The sequence below is a fragment of the Juglans regia genome, chromosome 3, assembly GCF_001411555.2.
Source record: "Juglans regia cultivar Chandler chromosome 3, Walnut 2.0, whole genome shotgun sequence".
Lineage (NCBI taxonomy): Eukaryota > Viridiplantae > Streptophyta > Magnoliopsida > Fagales > Juglandaceae > Juglans > Juglans regia.
The window spans coordinates 5,458,067-5,481,959 of NC_049903.1; the positions used below are offsets into that span (position 1 = coordinate 5,458,067).

Here is a 23,893-nt window from a genome sequence, read left to right on the forward strand (position 1 = left end):
ATTTCTTTGGGGTCGGGTCCGTCCTATCACTGCCGGATCATAAAATTGGCATTGCAGTAGCAAATTTTGTAAAACTATAAGTTGCATTATATTCGTGGAAAAGAGTGAATAGAAAAAGAAAGTGATTGCTATATTTATAGAAACAGAAATCATGTATCACAATTCGTCATTGCTAATAACAGATACTCTCTCATATACAGATGTCTCTCTAAATCTCTTGGGAAGAATACAACGGCCTCCAAATCGCTGCTGCAAGTAAACAAGCACGGTGAATAGCAGACCACCACATGGGATGATGATGTCCCATGCAGTGGAATAAAAATCCATCCTATGATTTGCATAAAGGTATGATGAATCAAGGTACCACGTAGAACTGTGAGCCCTGTAAAGGTCATAGGCATGAGGCAGCAGACGAACAATGGTGGTTCCAATGTAAAAGGAAGAGGCAAGAGCCTTTTCTCCTGAATTAGAAAATAAGTTGAACAATATTTGTGGAAGTAGAAAACCATCCAGGAGCAAACCAGCATAAGATTTGATGTCCTCCCAGAAAGGAGGAGCATGCTGCTTGTAAACATTGCGCTGCGGTACTAGAAATTTCCCCAACTGTCTCTGGTAAGGCTTCTTCCATTGGTGCACAGACCAAGCAATCAACCCACCGGCTATATACATTGGTAAAGCCACATATAGAGCCTTTCTTTCTGAAACCCACAACTCCTTTTGGCTTCCATCATCTTGTCTTGCAGACCAAGTCAGTTGGAGAAGGCGCAACTGCAAAAGGAAAGCTACCATTGTTACCACCCTTACTATTACTTCATTCACTTCAAGCCATCCACCGCTCCCAAGAAAAACATTCGTCTGGTTATGGCTACCCATGAACAAGGCTTCAAAGTTCAACAGCAGAGGAATCATATGCCCCAGCGTAAGAACGATGGCCATCACAATGGAAATGAAGGGAAGCACTTGTGGGTGCCTTTTCATGTAAAAGAGCTGCAGGCCCACAAAAAAGCATGCTAGTGTATTAGAAATCAGAACCATGGTAATCTCCAAGTCCATTCTCCAAATAGATGCTTTAGCTTGGGTATTGGTTATTGAATTTGAGGACAATTGAAGGGGTTCAAAGTAAAGAGGATCCAACTTTTCTCGTTTGCTTTCAATGGTTCCCTTTACAATTTCACCATGCTCGGCATGCAACGGAGGGAATTGAACATTAATCTGTATTTCACAGTCTAATGAATCATTTCTAACCAAATTTTGATTAGTCAGTCCAAGATGCCGACACCCTATCATGCACAGAAGACCTGTATCTCTAGAATATATTCCTTCTGCAGAAATATCAATGGCTTTGGATGAAGTATCAACACTGAACTTGAAATCGGGTCGAGGTATGAAGCTCATTTTGTAGCTGATATTGAGCATGCTGCTATGGCTGTAGTTCATGTGGAAGGCAGCAGGCCCTGTAACACTTGGAGCTGTCAACACAACTGTGTGCCCATAATACTGTTGCAAATAAAGCTGATCACCTACAAATAATGGGGTCGAATAACCCGTTGCTACTTTTCCTGTGCTGTTGCTAATAGACATATCAAACCTCATGTCCAATGAATACCCATCAGGATATGTCTTTCCCTTGCTCCTAATCTTCCTTTTTGCACAATAATTTCTTGCATTCTCAATCTCAGTATACTCATATTTAAGACCTTGGACGTCAATTGATCTTGCCCAAGAACTCTGAAATCCAATTTTGCCAAAGTAACCAAAATCGTTCACATGTTTCCTGCTCCGAATTTCTCCCACGATAGTACTTCGGTTCCTTAAGGAGACAACTGGAGGAAAGATCAAACTCAACCCGATCGAGCAATCTCCAACAGAAGCATTTGCCCAAGACTCTGTAACATTCAAAATTCGGCATGCAACACCACAAAGCCTATTCTCCTTCTCATCCCACTCAGCCTCAGCAATCAACGTAGTATTAGGATCAAAAGGAAAGTCGTAACCAGTATAACTAGAGTGACGAAAACTCAACAACATCTGCACCTTTCGTCCCTCCCAACACCAAATTCCCCGATAAAACATAGAATTAGGCAAATACCGGATACTCCCACCAAAAGGATTACAATTGCCACTACCACAATGACGCCCATATTCCAGTGAATAACTAAAAGTCTGTCCACGGGGAAAGGGACAAACAAAACGGTTCGTCCTGTTTCGAGATAAATTCTCTCCCCCATCGTAACCACTCAAACAATCACTCCCATTTTCTTTCTCAATAAACGTGTATTCATGATTCGAGTATTTGAACCCCATTATTGAAATTGGCTCAAAATAGTTTGAATCATCCTTATCATTACTCGAACTTTCTAAAGTCCCACCAATCAAACTACCATAAATGCTTGAATTAATCGGATAATTAAGCTTAAGAACAGCATTAAAACGGTTTCTCTTACCTGGATCAACGTAAGTCGAGAAGGATCCGACCATACAGAGTTTCCCAGAAGATTCAGACCAGTACCCATCAAGCAAAAACCGGGCTACGGGCCGCCAAGGCAACCGTCTCGGTCCTCGGAACCGAATCTGGCGTAATAGCCGGTGCGTCGTGTTGCTGAAAACTGGGTACATAGCCGGGTTCCGGAGGTTCAGGGTGGCTTGGACCTTGAAGACGCCATCGGAGGAAGTATTTTTGGAATGTAAGGGTATGAATGTGAGAGATTTCGGGGAATCGGTAGAGGTTTGGTTGAAAATCCGGTCGCCACCGGAAAAGAATCCTGTGCGGAAGAGGAGGAACTGAGAGGTGCTAGTGGAGTAGGAGAAGGGGAAGCTGTTGGTGGACTCGGGAACAACTTCGTTGCAGTGCTGGGTGTACGATATTTCGGGTATTGAGTTCGAGGTAGTGGTTAGGCTTTGAACCAGAGATGTGTTGGTGGGGATGTTGGCAATGAATAAGAAGAGGAAGGAGAGGAGGGGAGCAAGGGGGGATTTGCTGGACTTTGAGAGTTTTCTTTGGAATTTGGGCAATGAAGGTGAAGAAGAAGAAGAAGAATCGGAGTCCATTGGTGGGAGTTGGTAGGGAAGGTTGAGAATCTGAGATGCTTTTCGGATTTCAAACTTATATAGGCCTCTCCGAGCAGGGGAGCTGTAGCTTCGTTTGGTTGGGGTCCCCAAAAACTCCATTTGGAAAACGCTTTTTTTATTCATCATTATTACACATTACAAGTTATATTTTTTTATTTTTATATTTTTTTCCTATTAAATATGTGTTATATAGATAATAAGTTAAAAGAATTTAATAAATTTAAGAAGAATAAAAAAAATTAAAAATTAAAAATATTTTACAAAATAAAAAAAATATGATGTGAAGATGATGAGTCGCAAAACTCACAAAATTCAAAATTCAAAATCATGTTTCTTTGAAATTATCTTATATTGTCATGGGCACCATTTTTTTTTTTTTTGGGGGGGCGGTTTTTGTCTTATTTATATGCGACCAGGTTTATGCTTTGTCATGCCATGATGCCATCAACAAAACATCTGAGAGGTAAAGTCGATGCCTTTAGATTCGAAGTATCTACACATAACTTGTATTGAGTTTATTTTAGTTTATTTTATTAAGAAGATATGACTTTGTTTCCATCGCCATTATTCGTCAGTGTCGATGTGAACTTTGCTTGGGGTCTTTTGAATATGTAGATTGAAGAAACCAGCAAGTGTACATCCAAAACTCACAACAAAAAAATATTACAATTATATGACAACCGTTATCGTATTCTGCTCAAATGAGTTCGGCTGAAAAATGTATTATAATAAAGCCTTTGAAAAATGCAATTCATGACGTGAGACTGATAGATAAGTATAAAATAAAATATAACTTTCTAATAATTTGATATCATCTAAAAGGATGATGAATAATATTACTCGCAAATGGCTTTCGCATTTATTTTCCTCGGTCGAGGAAAGAATTCTTGGGAGGAAATACATGGTGAATTTGTGGGAGAGACTGGTGGGTTGGAACTTGGGATGGATGTCATGGATTTAACTTCATGCCAAGGAGATGTAAACCTCTGAAAATTGGATATGGGATCTATTTCCTTTGCCATGCTAAAACATCCTTGTCAAAAATTACAGACACAAAATCATTATCAAGCACACCAACCCAACATGGAATTTTATTTCATAGCCTGAAAGTCTGCAAGCCATAATCTATGATACATATATAACACAGCCTTACTAAGGCACTTTTCACCACCATGCATGACACAACAACCATATATTGACAAATGACCAATCTTTTGCCAAGCAAGTGTTGATATCATACATATTTACAAACAAAATAAAGGTCTTGGTATGGTAATTCAGGAGTTACCAGCAAATTCATTTTTCAGGCTCAATAAAGTGGCTGTAGTCCATGCCCTTGTCAGAAAATGCTTCCACAAGCTTTGGCAAGAGCTTAGCAACCATGATTTTGAATCCCTTAGAACTTCCCTTTATATTTTCAACCTCGGCCTTTCCGCACCCAAAAGCATAGCCCACTGGAGCTCCTTCCATATATGCCTTACAAGCCATTAGAATAGACTCTGCGCATTGCCTGAAGTGTTCTTCCACTAATGCCTCGAAGTGCTGCACCAGCAAAAAGTTGAACATAAAAAATAATGCTTAATCATGAAAAAGGATAAATTCAAATGTAATAGCATTTTCTCTAATAAAATAGGGTTTGGTCATGTAAGTTGCCAATTTTTTTTTTTTGTGATGTTCAATTCCTGAGACAGTATGTATTTAATCGAGACATCTTTAACATGGACATCCCATTTGAATCCTCTTAATAGATTAATTATAGACAATGGAATTTACGTAATTCAAGTCATTGCAAACAATAACTACTGAAAATATCTTGATCCAAAAAAAAAACTATTGAAAATGGTGCAATACATCATTTGTTGAAATCGTGGCAGTGATACCGAACATGTATGGATACTCGTGTTGAAGGCTATATGCTAAAAATTGTTGAATACTATTATAGTAATTCAAGAAAAATATAGTGCTCAAATTGTTGCTTTCATCTTTCTCTATATTGTCCAAGACTCCAGAGGTAATTATCATAATAGCTGCCACAAACCACCACAATGGTAGAGTGAATTGAGATTTGAGAACTAATTATTGTACCTTAGGAGGTTTTCGTAGTAGGTACAGCATGGACTTGCAGGTGACAAGGAATGCATTTTCATTGTAGCTTACAGAGTTTTTCTCTCCCTCAGCTCTTCCAATCTGCTTATCATACCCTGCCTCATTGAAATAAGGCTTCTCATTAAGCACGAGGGCCTGGAGGGAGAGAAGAACTTGAAGAATAGTTGAGCTCCCTGGATTCCATACTTCAGAGCCTGTACCCGTCCATGTATTGAGAAGACTGAGACAGACCTTTCCAGATTCATACAAGTTAGGGTTGACACGGAGCCCACCAGAATTGTAGTGCACCAACTGCATAGGATTTCATGTCACGATACCAGCATTAGATTTTGTTTATGAGTGATTTTCATGCATGTATATATGCAGAATAGATTCATGCATGGACTGTGAACTTGGACACCCTCACTTTTGACGGGGTCCTCATTCATTTTGGGGTATGGGCAGTCAAATAAACATTAACTTCTATTTCATAAAAAATGTAGGAATTATGAGGGCAATTCTTTTTGACACAACAAGCACAAAATCGACAGGATAAGTACGATAACTTACAGGTGGTTCGTAAGGATACTCCGTGGGAAGGAAAATATCAAAGAAGAAAAGCCCATCATGATATGGAGTTCCAGGTGCACCAACAATGGCTGCTCGCAATAGATCCATCCTTCCATCAAAGACACGGACATAGATTGTTTCTGTGAGGTCACGAAGGTGTAATGAGCAATAGTACATTGAATAGGGTTTCGAAATTTGAATAGTAACCCTTCTGATTTCCAGCATAAAAAAGAAAAGGATAATTAGTGCTAACCAGGAAGATCTTTCTCTAGAATGCTCCATTCTTGCTGAACCTTCTTCAACCAAACTCTTTTCACCTATAACAGAATACAAAGGGGGGAAAAATATCATTCTGACTGATTGAATAAGTTATATTCTACATTTAGAGGGATAAGTCAAATTTCTTGCCTGAGACAACGCCAACCGTTTGTCAGCGCCAAGAAAGTGATGGTCTGAGCAATCACCAACCATTTCAAACTGCCTAAACTGATCAGAGTTCTCACTGGTGGTAGAAAATGGAACAGCTTCAGCATCCAGAGACTCTTCCACTTCATGATCTGAACTTGTCTTTCTAAATGTTTGCAACAGTTCGCAAGTTTCCAGCACTTCTTTCTCATGGAGAATTTTAGATTCATTTCCACCTTCAGAAATAAGCCCAGATACAACTGGGCGTGAATCTGAAGTTGAACCAATAGATCCAAATAGGCCTGTTGCAATGTTAATGAAAAATCCAATGGCAGCTTGAGGAAGGGGAAAGTAACCAAACTCCCATGAATGCTTTTTGTAATTTTCACCAGCACCATCAGAATCCAACAAATCCTGAACATTAAAGCTGCTATTAAGTTTGCTCCAACACAAATGCAGATGATACAAGGTTTCTTTTTCTAACTTCCAGAATTAATATACCGGAAATACTAAACAACCCACTCACCAAAAAAACTTAGAAGTACAGAAAGACAACTATTTTTTCCAACGAAATGATACTCATTCTTAAGATACTCAGTACCAAGTCTAAACTGCCACCAAATCTTCCAGTTCTATATCACAAATTATCTTAATCACCCATTTCCTAAATATTTTAGCCACCAATTAATCCAGGGCCACAAAACCATCACTGTAAATATTTAACACTACTTATAAGTGAATCACAGAGAGAGAGAGGGAGGGAAAGGGGAGGCTTTACCTTTCCTTTATGGTTATAAGACCATTTGTTATGTTCAACTATCTCCTGATTTGATTCCTCAACATTTTCTTCATAGAGCACATTAGTTGCAGTTGAGCCTTCATACTTATCATTCCGAAATATCTCATAAGGTGCAACCTGCAATGATGATCATCAAAGAATTAGAAGTTACTGAATCCCAACAGGATACTACCCAGTTATGCATGAACCAAGAATAGATAGTAACTCACAAAAATACAAGTTTTATAAGTAGCCGAAGTTGGCTGCATATCATAACACTCTTGTTTAGTATGGGTGGCTCACTACCACATCTATAACCTAATCACTGCATCTTACTAAAAGCTGGAATGATGATCTAGTGAACAACAGCCCCAAGAAACAAGAATAGAGACACATCTTCCAAATAAGTACACGTTCAGCTAAAATTGGTCTTATAACATTACAGAATTACCTAGTTGGTTACTGTAACTATTACATCTATTACAGGACGATGCTTCATTAAAAGTTTAAACGTATGCTGCAGTAACAAACTTTTTCCTCTCTCCCCTAGTGTAATTCATACAAAATACTAAAGTTGGAGAAAGATCATATGACACCTCTAAATTGTCAAGTTAAACAAATCAAGAAGACATAATACACCAAGGCCACTGGCATATCATTGGAAAAACACTGCTCATCCATATTTCATAGGAATGAAGATAATACATCAAGCTCAGTGGCGTTGTTTTCTAGTTCAGTGGCTGTTCTGCACAAATTACCACCAAATTCACCAAAAGTGTGTATCAATCTACATGCACAACAGGCTTCAGGCGGGAATCTCATATGTCCCTACACGAGGGAACCCTGAAGCAAACCCAACTGGATTAACAACGGTCACAACTCATCTGTAAGTAAGGTCGAGAAAATTCTCAACCTTAAGAAAGCACAAGAGTACATAACCTGTCCAAAAACGGTAGTATCTTATATAATTAGAAAAGTGTCAACAAGTTACTGACTATGTATATGCATAAATAAAGAATTAGGATGACTACATCATACCTTGGTTACGAGACCAGTAGCCCACCTCACCTCAACAAAACCGTCTTTAAAGCCCCTCACATTGCCAATATAAGATAGGTAAGACTCATTGGGGTACTGATTCTGATCCTTGCTGCAGTTCTTGCCTTCTGAAACAGACTCCACACCCATGCCAGTTTCTGAGGTGGCATGATCACTATTCGCTGAATCCCCAAACTGGTTCTTAACTAACCTAAACACAATATCACCAAAAGAATATGAAAACTCCGGGTGCTCGGCCAATTCATAAGCACTCAAAATTTCCTCCATGTCTCCATCCAAATTGCTTGCTTCACTCACAGAATCAATTTTCCATTGGACCTTTACAGTTCGTTCCTTCGCATCCACAGACTGCACAACACCCCATCTGTGGCTGATAGACACGAGTGGACCATCACAAGTTCCCTTTTCCAACACAAACTGCTCAGGAAAGAATTCATAAGAATTTATAACAGTTGCAGGGAGTAAATTTTGTGAATCGAGTCCAAACGAGCGGCTGCCATCCTGCCACACAACATCAACTTTAGTCTTTGTCTTCACAATTACAAAGACTTCATCTAAGTTTGAGTTTCTTCTCTTAAATCCTCTTGCCAAGTTCTTATTTTCTTTGATTGGCTGACCAGTAGACACATTAAGAAAATCCAGCTCCATTGTACCCTCACTGCCAAGACTTGGAAGTACACACCAGTCACCTAGTTGCCAATTTGCATGTGAAAAACATGACAACAGATTCAAGTTTTTTGAATCCTGCAAACATGGTGGAGCAGGCAAACTCAAATCACAACCCACAGGAGCAGAAGCAAGCCAATTCACATAAACCAAACCTGCTTCCACAGCACAAACAGTCCCTTCATCTTGATTACGCCTCCAAGAACCACATAACCAGCTAGCTGATTTAGAAACGTTCGAGAGCCTAACCCGCACTCTCTGTCCTGGGTAATATGGGTACTGTGAATCTTCCAATACATCAGGAGAAATTGGCAAGAGCTTCTCTTGATCTGTGGCAGTGACTACACACTTTGCTCCATCATCAAAGACAACAGTGACTTTATCAACTACTTTATCCACCCTTCCAAGCCAAGGTCCACAAACCACATAATCCCCAACTGTAATGGAGCGGATCTTCAGAAGTTTCTTGGAATTGACATATTTTATTGTTTTTCCTTGAACACTCTCCAAATCCACCAACATATCAATGCCAATCACTCTACCCATCTGTCCAGATCGGTCTGTTACACAGCACACTAAATCCCCGTGTACAAATCCTCTCTCAAATGAGAGAAACTCATCAATTTTCTCAATGCTTTCCTCAAGGCTTGACAAGATGCTCCTGGCCTGCCCGCCATATATGCATTCTGTTTCCTCCTGATCCTCACTACTACTGCTTTCACTAGAACTCTCCCAATCAGAGTCACTAAGGAACACATCCATCATTCAGATGCCTATTATAAGATATTACTACAACTCAGTCTTGCAGAAATTACATAATTTCGAGAATAAAAAAAGAAAGGCAATGACACAGAAGAATTCTGGATCTCTCACCTCAGCTGAAAAAGATACAGAATCAGAATTATGTTTTCAGGTGGCCTTTTGCTCTAGTTCCTCAGCTGACCTTCACTGGAAATCACAAGAACAAGGTTCTTTTAGAAAGTCAATATCTTCACAACAAAAGCACATATTTCAAACATGTATAAGAGCTGAAACCAACAGTTAACCACATTCCTATTCGCTAAAGCAACTGTGAACAACTTAGGATGTACTTTTCAGGTAGTAACCCTATAACAATATTTGCCACAAAGAAAACTAACAGTAGATATTGAGAAAGGTACCATAAAAGTTTCACCTTTTTAGACGAACTGGAGAAGCCAACACCTCTATCACTCCTAGTTTGAGCACACGTTCTTAATATGTACTGCAATAAGGATATGCAGATTGTAGTCGTACCAAAGGATGATAACAAATGCTAAATTAATATATATATTCCAACAGATGTGTATATTGATAGTGTGTCTATATCTCCAATAGGATATGTAGATTGCTAACACTGGAGATATGATGCCAAAGGAGATTTGCCCTATAGGGATAACGGGAGTCGAGTTACGACCCCAAATGCCAAAGGAGATTTGCCCAATGAATGAACTGAAGTTCCCCCTAGAAGAAACTTCTCAAGGAGACTTTCCCACCACAGAAGAGCTCAAAAGCTACCACTGCCGGATAAGAGATTTCCCAATAGAGCGGGTGGAGTTCCAGGGAGATTGATGACAAATGATGTTTTTCCAACCAGACAGCTCTTCTCAAATATCTGTTGCCAAAGAAGTTACCCAACCAAAGGAACCTTTCGTAACTTTTGCCAAAGGAGATTTGCCCAAACGAACAGAATCCTCACAAAATTATGCAAGCAATTTGTTCTTCACATGCTTATTGCCAAAGGAGATTTGCCCCCAAAAAGCCAAAATTTCTGCCACGTTTATCTGCTGCCAAAAGAGAATTGCCTCATGTAAGGAGTTCGATTGAACAGCTGAAACTGAAAGTCACAATCAGGAAAGATCATGCCACCTAACTGACCACCAATCTTAGATATATCTAGCAGCTTGATTGACAGAAACTCAGTTTTGTATTGTGTCTCTGAGAGAGCTATCTGAATAATCACTATCTCAAAAAAGCTTCTCTAAGTGGCTTAACCCTTAACCCAACAGTTGAACCTGCGGCAACACTATTTTGTACAAGCAACCTGGCTACAAACTGGATGTTGACTCTGAGAAAACTATCAGCGTAACCAAGCTTCAGTGCCAAAATACCGAAGAGCTTCTCCAACCAATTTTACATTTCCTGAGAACCTGCAAACACAGACTGTTAATAATAAGTAATTTTATTAACACAGAATAGAAGCAGTAAAATCTGAGAATCTAGAATTGGTTATCTGATTGTTGCTACTATTCTTACAAATTTTGTAGACTGATCAAATAAAGAAAGGCACAGAAAAGGGGGCCACAAGTAGATGCAGAAGAAAAAAATAGAGGTTTAAAATTGTTAACATTCAATGTGAAATTTGTCTTTAAAAGGCAAAAAAGAAAAAAACTATTTGCGTGTGTATGAAGGAGATTTTTTTTTTATCATATGCATGGAGGAGAATTAACGGACCATTACCAGAATATTGCATTCATACGTTTAAGAACAATGGATATGAAAATATGCTTGATTTGGTTCGATGAATGAACCTCACAAAGTAACTATCAATTCAGAGAGAGAGAGTCGTCTATGGAGTAACAAAATCCACTGTTGGTCCCTCACTTTTGGTGTTGCATTAGAATTTCGGGATTTCAGACTACAAGATGCATTACTTAGAAATGTAGTTTAGACAACACATGAGAGTTAAGGGAAACTAGAGCAACTATTGTACAGATACTCTACTTTAACCAAGGCATTTTGAGGAATAAATCTGAAACAACACCTTTAACTTAATCACTTCTATTTCATGTATCAACAAGGGTCCATTTTCACAGAGATAAAATTGAAAGAAACACATAAAAAATTGTAACTGTCAGTTCTCATATCTCATTCAAGAAATTAAGAACTTAAGATGAGAAATCAAATACCTTGCATCAAAATCTTCAAATGCAAATGAAAGACAAAGATATTCAAATCGTAGCAGCCATAAGTTTCCTATACAAACAAACCTTCACTCCAAAGAACATATCCTTCAATGACTTACGGAAAGTATTCATGATAATCTATTCACAAAACTTGTACCCCTCAAGAAACTTAACAAAGAGAGAACTTTTGGAAGTTTTTCATAAGAGATAGAACAGAAAACATCTTACAACAGGCTTTCATGACAGAAAATCACAAAAAAAGAAAAACCTCCAAACTTGTGCGCCTAAAAAATTCAAGTGCTCTAAGAGCCAAAATATGACCAAAAGTAAAGCATTTGCCATAATCTATCAAAATTAAACACCATATTTCTGAACTGCGAGAAAAAAGTAACATAGATACTAATAATGGAAAAGATAAAAGCTAATTCATCAACCCCACAAACAAATAAAAATGACATTTGGAAAAGACAGAGATTAACCGACAGAAATTGCAGACTGAAATACTGTACCATTGCAGTTGCCACCTCTGCTAACCACTGGAACTCTAAATTTTTTCACCAAACCCAAGAAAACCGCACAAAGTCTCCAAAAAGCTGATCTAAGGAATTCGACCCAGAAAATTATTGACAGAAACAAAGTTTCTCCTACAGTTCTTTCTTCCGTTTCTTGCACTTTCTCACTAACTTTCTTTCTCAGCCACTAGAACCATTTACTGTTGTTGAAAGAAGGGAAACGATGGGAATTCAGAGAGGCCAAGCTCCTCCCCGAACGCCGCCCTTCAAACCATACTCGAGCCTCCAAACCATTAGAACTCCCTCTCTCCCTCCCTCTCGCTCTATCTCTCTGTGGGTTGGTGTGTCTCACTGTTCTGTTGCTGGGAAACGTTGAATATTCCGAGTGTGCTCTGCTTCTGTCTCTCTCATCCAATTAGACTCGAGAGGGCGACTATTAAATGGATACGAAAGAAAGAATATACCAACCGTATCAGACGTGCCGTCGTTATACAATCATATCATTTCATGTAAAGTTATAAATAATTATAAAAGTTATTATTTTTCTTACCATTATGCGCTTTGTTTCTTTTTTTTTGGCAAAATCTAATTAATTGTTGGATAAAAATACACGCATCTATATATCGTCATTTATATCTCTAAAATGGTAAAAAAAAAAATGTAGAATATAAAATTGAGTAATAGGATAGTGGTATGATCTTTATTGTCATTCATCCACCCAAATATAGGATCTATGGGGGGGTGCTAGATTGTCCATTACCCTTTACAACGACATCCATGACCTTCCTTAAGAGTGATCTATTCATTATAATTTATTTCTTTGATGCATGTGTCAGCTGCCTGCTGCTGCCATACCTAATTACATTAACTTTTGGCAATGGCTTTCTTAATTTGTTTCCAGCACTTCACATGTTTAGCTTATTGATCTTCGTATTATTTTCATGTAACCTTTTTCAGTATGGCAAAAGAATATGCTTAATTGGTAGCTTACAACGTCACATCTTGTGGCGAAATATTATTTATAGATAAAGAGTACACTGCTTTTCATGAATAATAGTGAGTTGAGATGATGAAATGAGTTTTGTAAGACTCATCTAAGATGAATTTAAATATATTTATATGAAGTTAAAAAAAATTGTTACTCCGCATGTAAAAAAGTGTTGAATTGAAAAGAGTTTGAATCTCTTGACACGAGGTGCCAAGTGATTTATTATAAAATATATATATTTAAAATAAAAGGGTGTTTAAAATACAAAAGAGAAAATTTGAATTTTTAGATTTTCTTTACTCCTTTTGTGTTTATGTTATTTTAATAAATCAAGTGGCACCACATGATGTAATATCAAGAGGGTGATATGAACTCTAAATTTAAAATGGTCAAATAGCATTTTTCTTAAAATATAGATCACTTATATCAAAATGGCATGATTGTGTAATTCTTATAAACAAACCTATACCAATTAATGTACGTGACAGTGAAGTTCTACACAGCTAGAGAGTGACGCAAGGACGTGCTTAAAGAAACCAAGTGAAGTCATTCGTCATTTCATATGCTTTTACACGTAACATGAAACCTAACACACAAAGCAAATTCACGCTGTAATCATCATCCATTAGAGAAATTATACATGCCATTCGACTTTGTTCCCTATAATTCTATATATGAGCCAGATCAGGGGCCGTAGCAAGAAACTGAAACTCTGCAAGTGCATGCACGCGTACGGGCACATAGCTTAGCTATGGGTTCAGGGCCACCCCCATCAAATTATGGGGCTTTTTGAAAATCTTCAAATATTTAGGTAGACAAGAACCGAACAAAAGCCATCACTTACTTCTTCTTCTTTGAGCCTGTTTAGGTTTGAGTTTGGAAGTTTAAAAAGTGTTTTTAACTGTTTAAAATTTTTTTTAAAGAAAAAATTGTGTGTTTGATAAGTTAATAAAAAGTATTTTAATCGTCTAAAAAAGTTGAAAATCTATTTTTATTAAAAAGCATCAAATTAAAATTTTTATCGAAAAACTCATACAGATAATTGTATATTTTTAAAAAATTAATATGACTAATTTTAAAAGTGATTTAGATACATGTTTATCAAAAAGTTAACAGTTTTTGAAATATATAACTTATTATTTAAGTTATATGCTATAAGTCTAAAAGCTACAAGCTATATTTCCTACTACAATTCTAAACATATATTTCTTCTTTTTTTTTATTGATAAAAAAGTAGGCAAAAGCTCAAATATACGGGACATATACCCATCACTTTAATTAGATTATGTTCACCGGCACATAACATTCTTTAATTTAAGAATATTGATAGTCACTTTTTAAAAAAAGATGCAATCTTTGTTAAAAAAAAAAAAAAATGTAATTTATTCTATCAGCACCAAGACATGACTATCAACTTGGTGACATGCATATGCCCTGAATATGCCTCCAAATTCAAGGTGACCCGTCCCGTAGAAATCACAAAAGGACAATCAACTGCAGAAATTTGAAAAGGATACTTTCGAATGTCTGCTGGATGTCATGGCCACGATACACTTAATAATTAACTTAGCATACCCAACTGATCATCACCCATGCATTCTTCTGGTGATCAAACTCCGTATCTATACAACCAGGGACGAAGCCAATTGCCACCCACGCCGCCGCGCGGCGGGCTCTGAAGAACAAATTTTATTGGTTGCATATCTTTCCAGCTTGCAATTTTTGACAATTCAGGCGTTGTTTATTTTTACAATTGGGTTGAGATTAAAATTAAAAAGTTAAATAAAATATTGTTATAGTATATTTTTTAATATTATTTTTATTTTAAAATTTGAAAAAATTAAATGATTTATTTTATTTTATATTAAAAATTAAGAAAGTTATAATGATGAGATGAGATGAAATAAGATAAGATGTTTTTTAAAAACAAACAAGAACTTAATTTGCTCATATAAGTTTATAATATAGTCGGTCTCTCATAAAAAAATTAAGGGGTGTGTATTGTCCATAATTTCTTAAATTGGCCCTTTTATCATCATTAAATGAACTTTTGGTCTTCAATAATTTTTGTTCTATTGCATATAATTTAAAGAAAATTATAATTTTATATTTTATATTATTTCTCTTTTATAATTTTTAATTATAAAATCCGCGTTTGGCTCGGTAGCTAACTATACAGTATGTAATTCATATACTACTTAAAACCTCTTAATATAATTTACTGTTATACATTATTTAGAAAATCCAAAGCTTAGTTTATCATTCACATATAATTATTTATTTATTTATTTATAATTCATACATAACTTATTTCCAAAGTCTAATCTCTTATTTTTAATTACAATATATGATAAGCATACATGTAAAATTTCTGAAATTATTGGAAGAATGAGATTTCAAAATTTATGATCTTTTCCTTTCTTATATTTTTACTCAATTTATTTATATATTGTATCACTTTATTGATGGTGTTCTTAAAAAATTTGAATTAAACTATTTATTCTAGCTTAAAAATATTTGTAATTGTCAAAATTAAACAAAAAAGTACAACAACAAGCTGAAGGTAACTTGTGCAAGCATTGGTCATGATCGGTACTCCTCGTCCACAACATATCCTCTCTCTCTCTCTCTCTCTCTCTCTCTCTCTCTTATATCTATATATATATATATATATATATATAAATTAATATAGTATTTTACTCGAAGTGTCTCCTACTGTTGATACAAAGTGTTCCCAGTCTATGGAGGCCGGAGAATATTGATTTGGATTAAGGCGAAGAGGCAACCACTGCTGAAGATAAATGACTTTTTTCAACTGATTATTTTTTTAAAATCTTATAAATTATGATTTTAATATTTGTCGCAAATAAAATACTTCTATAGCATAAATTTTATTTGTGGTGATTTTTTTTTAATACATTGCGTTTGATTTTAGCGGAGATAAAAATTATCGCAAATAAAGATTAATTGCGGCGACTTTTTTTACAACGATTATAAAATTGTTAAAAAAGACTTGATTTTTTGTAGTGTACTATTGATACCCTAATACTATATCATTCAGTGTACTCTCTCTCACACACACACGATAGTTGGTGTAAATGGGGAGGCTAAATGAGCTATATATGTGGAACAGTAGTAGTAAAGATATATATTCTCTTATTATTCGCATATATAACTTAACCGTTGAAGGTGGATACAGAATTATTCTTTATTATTCCATTATTCTTTCCTTGAAAGACACGCATGCATATATGGTGGAAATATTACCTCATTAATTAGATTGGCTTCAACATCCGTCTTCATCATCTTGACTCACTTGTATGTTATCCTTTTTAAGCAATATATACACTTTTAATGTACGTACTTATTATGACTGTGAATATTGTATCAATTATTGTACCATCTCTCTATTACTCTAACTAATGTATATGCAGTTAAATAAAGGTGAGACATTTAGTGATAAGCAGCGACACTTATTTGATATGCAGTGGAGAGGACATATGTTGGACACGTGAGCAACTTTTGACTTATCTGATATGATGAATGAGAGCCGCTGAATCAAAGACACGTGCTGCAATTTGTTGAGCATGTATATATATGCCTTTTAGCCATGTTAGGGTTATGTGTGGTTTTACATTTGGACATTTCTTTCTGCCGTCTTCAAGAGCTCTGTACAGAATAGAGAGATAAGCTAGGGTTTACTGAGGGAAAAATGAAAGCTATATTGTGGCTTGTATTTGACTCAGTATTAGCTTGATCTTGTATAGGATACATTGGCTTTTGAATATTACTCAATAAAAAATAATCTCTGAGGCTATTCCTGCCGTGAATGTAGGCCATAGGGTCGAACCACGTAATCTCTATTTGTATTCCTTATTCTTTATTATTTTATTATTTCTTGTTGATTTTCTGCTTTATTCTAGCTGTTCTTGATATTTTATCTCCAATACGTGTGATTCTTTAGTTGGATTTCAAGGTATTGAGTCATTTAGGCTATTAGAGACTGTGGTTGTATTTCTCACAATGACTACATTAAAAAGAAAGAAAAAAAAAAAAGGAATATACTCATTATGACAAGAATTTTGTTTTTGTATAAAATCATGCATGTCGTCTAACAATAAGATCATGATCTAAATTGTTAATCGAGTAATGTTATTCTAAGATCTCTATGCTACATATTATTCACATAATTTAAATTATAAGATTTGATTTATAATATTTAAATATTTAAAATTTATTTTATAAATCAAATTACGTTAAATAAATGATATGTGGTGTATATGTTTAAAATAACATTTCTCTTGATAAACCGTTTGGAGGTCAACTTGCATGCACTCTCTAAAACCACTTCTCTCATCCTCTGACCTCTTTGATCTTCTTCCTGCGCCAATGAGATGTGATTTTCAAAGGAAATATGTGCATGCATCGATCTTTGCATAGTGAATGGGTGAGAGAAACATGAGAAGACTCTCTCTCTCAATCACCTCATCATGACCTGTGGCAGTCGTCTCCTCTTGCCTTGCCCATTTCATGTCACGAATATTTTTTCTCTTCAACAAAATGAGAGAGAAATAAAATCAATAATGTATGGAGAATATAAGCATGAGTTCGGAGTTGTTAATCACACTAATTTATTTATTTTTTTCTCTTCACCAATTTGTTTATAATGAAAGGGCAAAAAATATTAAAAAAAATAATAATATTAGAAAGAGGAAGAGGAAATCCACGTACTGCAGTGCATTATCTTTTTTTTAATGCATAAAAAGTTGGTACCATTGACAATCGTTAATTAATAAATAATTAAAATCGCACTACAAAGCACTAGAAGGATTTGATGTAGTGCTTGTTACAGGGATTAAACTTAGAAAAATATGGTGGAGTTCTATAAATGCATTATTTTATAATGCTTTTTCCTTAAAAGGTAGCTGTTCGTTCCGTGATGAAATACTATAATAAAGCCCGTAGGAACCAATTACCAGTATTAGATGCACACCATATATTAAAATTAAACAAACATGAAGAATTTGGTTCATCGAATTTCTTTCTGTTTTGGATTTAAAAAAAAAAAATAGCAATTGCTTTTCTGTTTTCAGCACAACTAGTTTGACCCAAATGAATAGTTGTCCAAAAGCTGTCTTTCTTGTACTCCATCCGCAAATTCATGGTAATTGAAGAATTTCTTTTATTTAAAAATTTAAAAAAATTAAATCATTTATTTTATATAAAAATTTAAAAAATTTATAATAAATAAATTAAAAAAAATTGTAAAAACAAACGAATCAATCTACCATTTTTCTTTTCGCTTGAGACAAAGTCGATGCTCTTGTTTCAGTGAATAATCGTAGAATACCCTAAAAACAACTTTTATATATGAAGTTTGCTGCGCATCAGCCGGAAGCCGCCACACACTCAACGCAACGAGTGAAAAAAGAAAAAAAAATATATACCCGTGAGGTGTGCGGCGGCTTCTGACTGATACGAATATTTTTTCTTTATATATATATATATATATATATATATATATAAGATCTAGCAACCACGTGTGTGTGTATATATATATATATATATATATATATATGTATATATATGAGAAAATTTCTCTCCCCCATGAAGGGCCGGCGCCTAATGCTTTGTTGAAAAGACAATGGAATACAAGTCCAATCGAAACTCCACCATGTTCCATCAGACAAAGAGGAAAAGGTAATCTCTAGTTAAATTACAGTGAAGCAAAGAAGTTGTAATATTTTAGATATATAGATCATGCAGCATGCTTATCAGAATCCACTGATTTTTATTTTTTTTTCTGTGTTTTTATAAAAATCAGTTTTCGACATTATTATTGTCATATGGTGTAATGGAGAGACTATTGTGGCAAAGAATTCCATTAGCATAATCATATATTAAATGAAAGTGGATGCAGATGAAGGTGCTATAGCAAATACCCAGTCTTCATGATATATAGTTTGTTGCAGAAAGGGGGAATGGATAGGTGGCCAAGAAAGAAAGCGAGTCCACTTAGAAGCACTTTGCTTCATGGAAAGGGATATTCTCCAAATACTATATGCTCAAGAGGCCCTTCAACCACCCATAAGATCAAAGGAGGGATTGAATTTGTTGCAAACATCAGAGGGAAAAAAAGCAAGATCCATAAAGTTGGATTGTTGGGGTCACCATATGACCTGTAAATAAATCCCAGCTGTCCATGAGGCATTATTAATACCATCCCCCTCTAATCTTTCCCATTGAGAGAGAGAGAGAGAGAGAGAGAGGAAACAAGTACTATTTCAAGCATATACTTAAAACTTGGTAGTGGGTTTTAAAGGATTTAACACACCTGGCATGCATAGAATTCATGAGCATTGGGGGGGCTTAGCCAACAAAAGAGCCTAACAGTATAAAGATAATCTTATTTCTGCACTGTATATAATTTGTTTTATACCGTCATTTCTTATAATATGGTTTTAATCTATTATAGTAATGACGCGGAGGAAACCAACTATGAATGAAAATATTAATTTCCTATCTAAAATAGGGAAAATAAAGTTTCACCCTGACCAAGTCAGCTATATATATATATTTGTTTAAGTCCATTTAGTTGGGAGGGGGTTGGAGTGGACTAGACTGCCTCTACTGTTATTAGTGATGGGGATGGACTGCCCTGCCATTATCATTTGAAAAAAAATCTATTCATTATCTATTTTCTTATCATCTCCTCATCATCTCATAATGTAATATTAAATAATAGGTTCACGAGTAAAATATAATAAATAATCTCTAATTATCTAATACCACATAATAAAATAATGAGAAGATGATAAAAATTAAAATGATGGATAACATTACTTTTATATTTATCCATACGTTCCAAAACTTCATTCGTAGCCATAGGATTTATCTTTTATCTTGTTTTAATTTTACAAAATTTATTTTTAGTATAGCGTGAAACATGTGTAGAAATCTGTTTTTTGTTTCAAACAAAGTTATTTGTCCATACTCTTCCATTTGTTTTTTTTTTCCTAGTATATTGAAGAATGAATTATGCTATATATCACACTTTCATTATATTATAGTGATATTGTCTATTAATTCTTGAATTTTTCTTTCCCAAAATAAAAAGGATCAGCCAAGGACGTAACATTTTCTTTTTAAGAATTAGTTGAATTATCTTCACAATGAGAATTAGAAGTAATATAATTTGCAAGTGAATCTAATCATATATTGCAAGCTTATGGAAGTGGTGGGTTTTAAGCCTGACTAAACGAATCACCAAATGGCTGTACACATTGATGCCGTACATCCGCTATGGAACACTGTCGAGAGTTTCAAAGAACACCGATCAAGGCTCAAGTCGACCAGTGGATCGAGAATGACTCTTTCTCTCCTTCTGGCCTGTTGTGCAATTTTTTCAACATCAATAGACATCATCCATAATCTTTAGATGTAACTCGAAAAAATTCAACAATTAATTATCATCAACTTCACAGAGTGAAATATACATGAAATATATAGTATATTGTTTGGATCCTAAACTCATCTCAACTCATCATTACAACTTTTTCAAATCCCAATACAAAATATAATAAACAATTCAACTTTTTCAAATCTCACAATAATAATAATATTAAAAAATAATATTCTAATAATATTTTATCATCTCAACTCAACTCAACTCAACTCACTTTAACATCCAAACACAACTTAGAGCAATATTGTCAACTCACACGTAATTATTTCTTTCGAGGTAAAACAAAATAAAAGGCATCAGAAAGACGGGCATTTGCATAATAATTATCCACCAAGCAAACATACGGATCTAATCGGTTGATTAGCTAATTATGCAGTTTCAAGCACTTTCAACGACATAGAGTTAAGAGTCAATGGACACGTATAGACGCGACACAGTAAATAATGCTATTTGCTCATATCTCTGCCATCCAAGAACCACTTCTCTAGAGAATCGATTATGGTTTGACTCGGATATAAGACAGGAGGCCGGTGCACCCTCGATCGAGCTCACGAGTTTTGACTTTAGAAGAAGTAAAAGCAATGAATCAATTGCAAGGTACAGCTATGATCATTATGCAATGGTACAAGAACCAAACAAGTGCCACTTTAGAAAGATTTGGGAAGATTTCTTACACAATTTTGCCACTACATATATGCTTTTGACTCCTAGCTCTCGGCAGAATCTAGCTAGGAGCAAATTTAGTTCTCTTAGATCTTGAATTCATCTCTCTATTTGGGAAAAAATCCCCGGAAGGTTTAATGATTTGAACTACCAACTACAATAATACAAAGGAGAACAAAATGTAAACGGCCCAACATGATTTGCCTAATTGGTTGGTAGTTGATTACCTGCTTGACTTGACATCCAAGATGTATATGGTCCAAATTAGGAATGGGAGAATGCTCATCATGAGGCATCAAAAAGTCAAAACCCAGGAGTTTAAGGCTTTAAGCAGGACAGCCATTATTGTCAATGTATTATAGCCTTGGGAAAATCCCTCTTAAAGCAGCAATTGCAACTTTTTCCAGCTTCTTCTCAGCATCCTTTAAAGGCTTCCCAGTGACTATCTTTTTCGGGTTTCTCAATTCCTTGAATATCAGTTAACCTTTAGTGCGATGACAATTCTTACTTCTCTCTTTTCTTTCTTTATTAATATAACTACCTTTGCATCTAGTGCCCGAGAGAAAGAGTAACCCAGTAAAAATAAGAGAAGCCATGACATGACTTTCACGGTGTGTGTGTGAGAGAGAGAGAGACAGAGACAGAGACAGAGATTAGTTTCACACTCACGTGCTCTTCAAAGACTGCATCAACAGCTGCATCTGGTACAATGGCCTGCAATAATGGTCTGGCTACACGGAAACATCAATAAATTAATCAGTTAATTGAAAGTAATAGGTGTTTGGATTTTTGTAGGGAAAGTAAACTAGATAACTTGCCAGTAAGCTACGGAAGACCACAGCGGTTCAAATCAAGGGAGTCCCAAATTAATGTCATTTCCATAATCCATATCACCTCCCAAAAAATGCCTACAATGGCATATGCATGCATGGAAAAGATATCACAAAGAATATTCACTATAGCGGGAATGTATGTAGTACAAGGAAAATCATCATGAGTTTATATAAAAGCTGACTTGCTATATCTATTTTGACTTGAAAATAAAATTGGTTTCCTCTCTTTAGTATAATTTTCTCGCCCCTTTCTTTGTTGTGAGAAAAGTAAGTTCTTGATGAGAAGATAAAAGCTATTCACGGATGAGCGATATCCTCCCATGGCAAAAGACACATAAACAAGTATGGCATAGTTCATGGAAGTGCTCTTCTTTTAGCAATACTATCTGCTTTAAGTCACCTATATTTTATATATATATATATATATATATATATATATCTGCTTTCGAAAATTATAACATAATGAAATACTCGATGGACCAAAAAAAATGAACCGACAGGACATTTTCGAACAAAATCAGGACCAATTCTCACCCGTATATCTTTTAAATACCATGAAAGAGCCATAATCTCGGGAGACAGCAGTTCTTTTAATTCAAGCACATCGAAAAGAAAAATTTATGCCACATTATTGCTCGTGAAGACAAGATTACAAGCAAGAATCGAATTGTTAATGTGAGTGGGATCACACAAAGATGGATCAAGCCGTATGATATCCTATTGTGCCAAACCCAGGTGCATGCTCAATCATATGTAACCAAAGAGCACGCCAAAAAGAAAATGACACACCTAACCATTCATTCCCAAAGCGTATCAAGAATGCATTAGTACGAACACATTATCATACGTGACGAAGCAAATACAAGAGCAACCCACCTTGTAATTCAACTCGCAGAACTTCTATCTCTCGGGGAAAATGCTATTGCCATTGCTCAGCTGGGACTGCTGCGATCCAATCTGCAAATATTACCCTACATTCAGTACGCCATAAACATCCAGTCAAATATAAGACCCAAATAATAATAAGGACGACGACGAAAACCGGCTAGTAGAGCTTGAAAACCCACCCGATTGGATCGTTCAAGCGGGCGCACTACTTTGTAAACCATCGCCTTCGACTCCGCTTCTCTCTCCTCCGCCGCGAACTCTGTCTTCAAATTTAATGCGGAAGCTCTCCCAGCGATATCATCCTCGGTACTCTCGCCTACTTCTTCGTTGCCGTATCTTCAGTGTCTTCTCCAGTCTTCTTCTCTGTTGGAAGAGAAATGCCGAGGGTGGGGCCAGTGGTGGGAGCACCAAGTGGGTCCAAGAGTGTTGAAATCGTAGGCGTATTTGGAGGCGAGGGGTTTGTGGTGGAGGGAAGGGAGAGTGGTGTTTTGAGGAGACGAGAATCGAAGCGTGGCGGCTAGAGTGTAATCGGTTCGGTTTAATTTTAGACAAAATTTAGCATCGTATATACTGATTTTATATTTTTTAAAATCAATTATGGACAAGTTATCCTCTTAAACATAGATTTCTATCTTAACAGTTTTCGATCTGATTTTCGATTCAGTCCGATTTTTAGATTTAAATAATTTACAAATTTATCATAAAAAATCAGTTAAAAAAGAAAAACTGCTTTAAAAAAATCTATTTTATTACAAATTTGTTACTATTTACAAAAATCTACTTTATAAAAAAACTGCTATGTAAAAAAAATTATGCTATAAAAAATCTGCTTTATAAAAAAATCTGTTATGTAAAAAAAATCTGATATAAAAAAACTGCTATAAAATAAAATGTTATACAAAAAATTTGTAATAAAAAAAAATTATTTGTGATGTTAATTGCGAATTTGTTACTAACTTAAAGTATATCAATGTACTAATACTATATA

The 23,893-nt window shown here is 35.6% G+C and overlaps 2 protein-coding genes and 1 long non-coding RNA gene across 5 annotated transcripts; all 3 read right to left on the reverse strand.

Annotated features, from left to right (window-relative positions):
• Positions 1-64: 64 nt before the first annotated feature.
• Positions 65-3,099, reverse strand: LOC108990636. The gene has a single exon (XM_018964651.2). It carries the CDS (start codon positions 3,046-3,048, stop codon positions 157-159), a length of 2,892 nt encoding a protein of 963 aa, XP_018820196.2. The 5' UTR covers positions 3,049-3,099; the 3' UTR covers positions 65-156.
• Positions 3,100-4,130: 1,031 nt separating this feature from the next.
• LOC108990632 (probable ubiquitin-conjugating enzyme E2 24) lies at positions 4,131-12,478 on the reverse strand. 2 transcript variants are annotated; one of them, XM_018964644.2, is made up of 11 exons: positions 12,066-12,478; positions 10,007-10,800; positions 9,807-9,875; positions 9,506-9,580; positions 7,946-9,405; positions 6,908-7,045; positions 6,133-6,543; positions 5,978-6,041; positions 5,725-5,864; positions 5,155-5,466; positions 4,131-4,611 (listed from the first exon to the last, which is right to left on the reverse strand). In XM_018964644.2, exons 5-11 carry the CDS (start codon positions 9,395-9,397, stop codon positions 4,366-4,368), a joined length of 2,763 nt encoding a protein of 920 aa, XP_018820189.2. In that variant the 5' UTR covers positions 9,398-9,405; positions 9,506-9,580; positions 9,807-9,875; positions 10,007-10,800; positions 12,066-12,478; the 3' UTR covers positions 4,131-4,365. The 2 variants fall into 2 exon arrangements, with proteins under 2 accessions (XP_018820189.2, XP_018820188.2); XM_018964643.2 differs by having other exon boundaries at positions 9,807-10,800.
• An 8,295-nt stretch (positions 12,479-20,773) lies between these two features.
• LOC109021787 lies at positions 20,774-23,431 on the reverse strand. Of its 2 annotated transcripts, none has more exons than XR_002001134.2 (3): positions 23,085-23,431; positions 22,894-22,988; positions 20,774-21,911 (listed from the first exon to the last, which is right to left on the reverse strand). It is a non-coding gene; the product is annotated as an uncharacterized LOC109021787 (long non-coding RNA). The 2 variants fall into 2 exon arrangements; XR_002001133.2 differs by having other exon boundaries at positions 20,774-21,915; positions 23,085-23,416.
• Positions 23,432-23,893: the final 462 nt, after the last annotated feature.

Excerpts from the sequence above, each read along its gene's own strand:
- LOC108990636 (XM_018964651.2), bottom strand. The coding sequence starts at position 3,048 with ATGGACTCCGATTCTTCTTCTTCTTCTTCACCTTCATTGCCCAAATTC.
- LOC108990632 (XM_018964644.2), bottom strand. The coding sequence starts at position 9,397 with ATGATGGATGTGTTCCTTAGTGACTCTGATTGGGAGAGTTCTAGTGAA. Across the intron at positions 6,042-6,132 it reads AACGGTTGGCGTTGTCTCAG|GTGAAAAGAGTTTGGTTGAA; the intron begins GCAAGAAATTTG and ends ATTCTGTTATAG. Across the intron at positions 5,865-5,977 it reads TCTAGAGAAAGATCTTCCTG|AAACAATCTATGTCCGTGTC; the intron begins GTTAGCACTAAT and ends GTGACCTCACAG.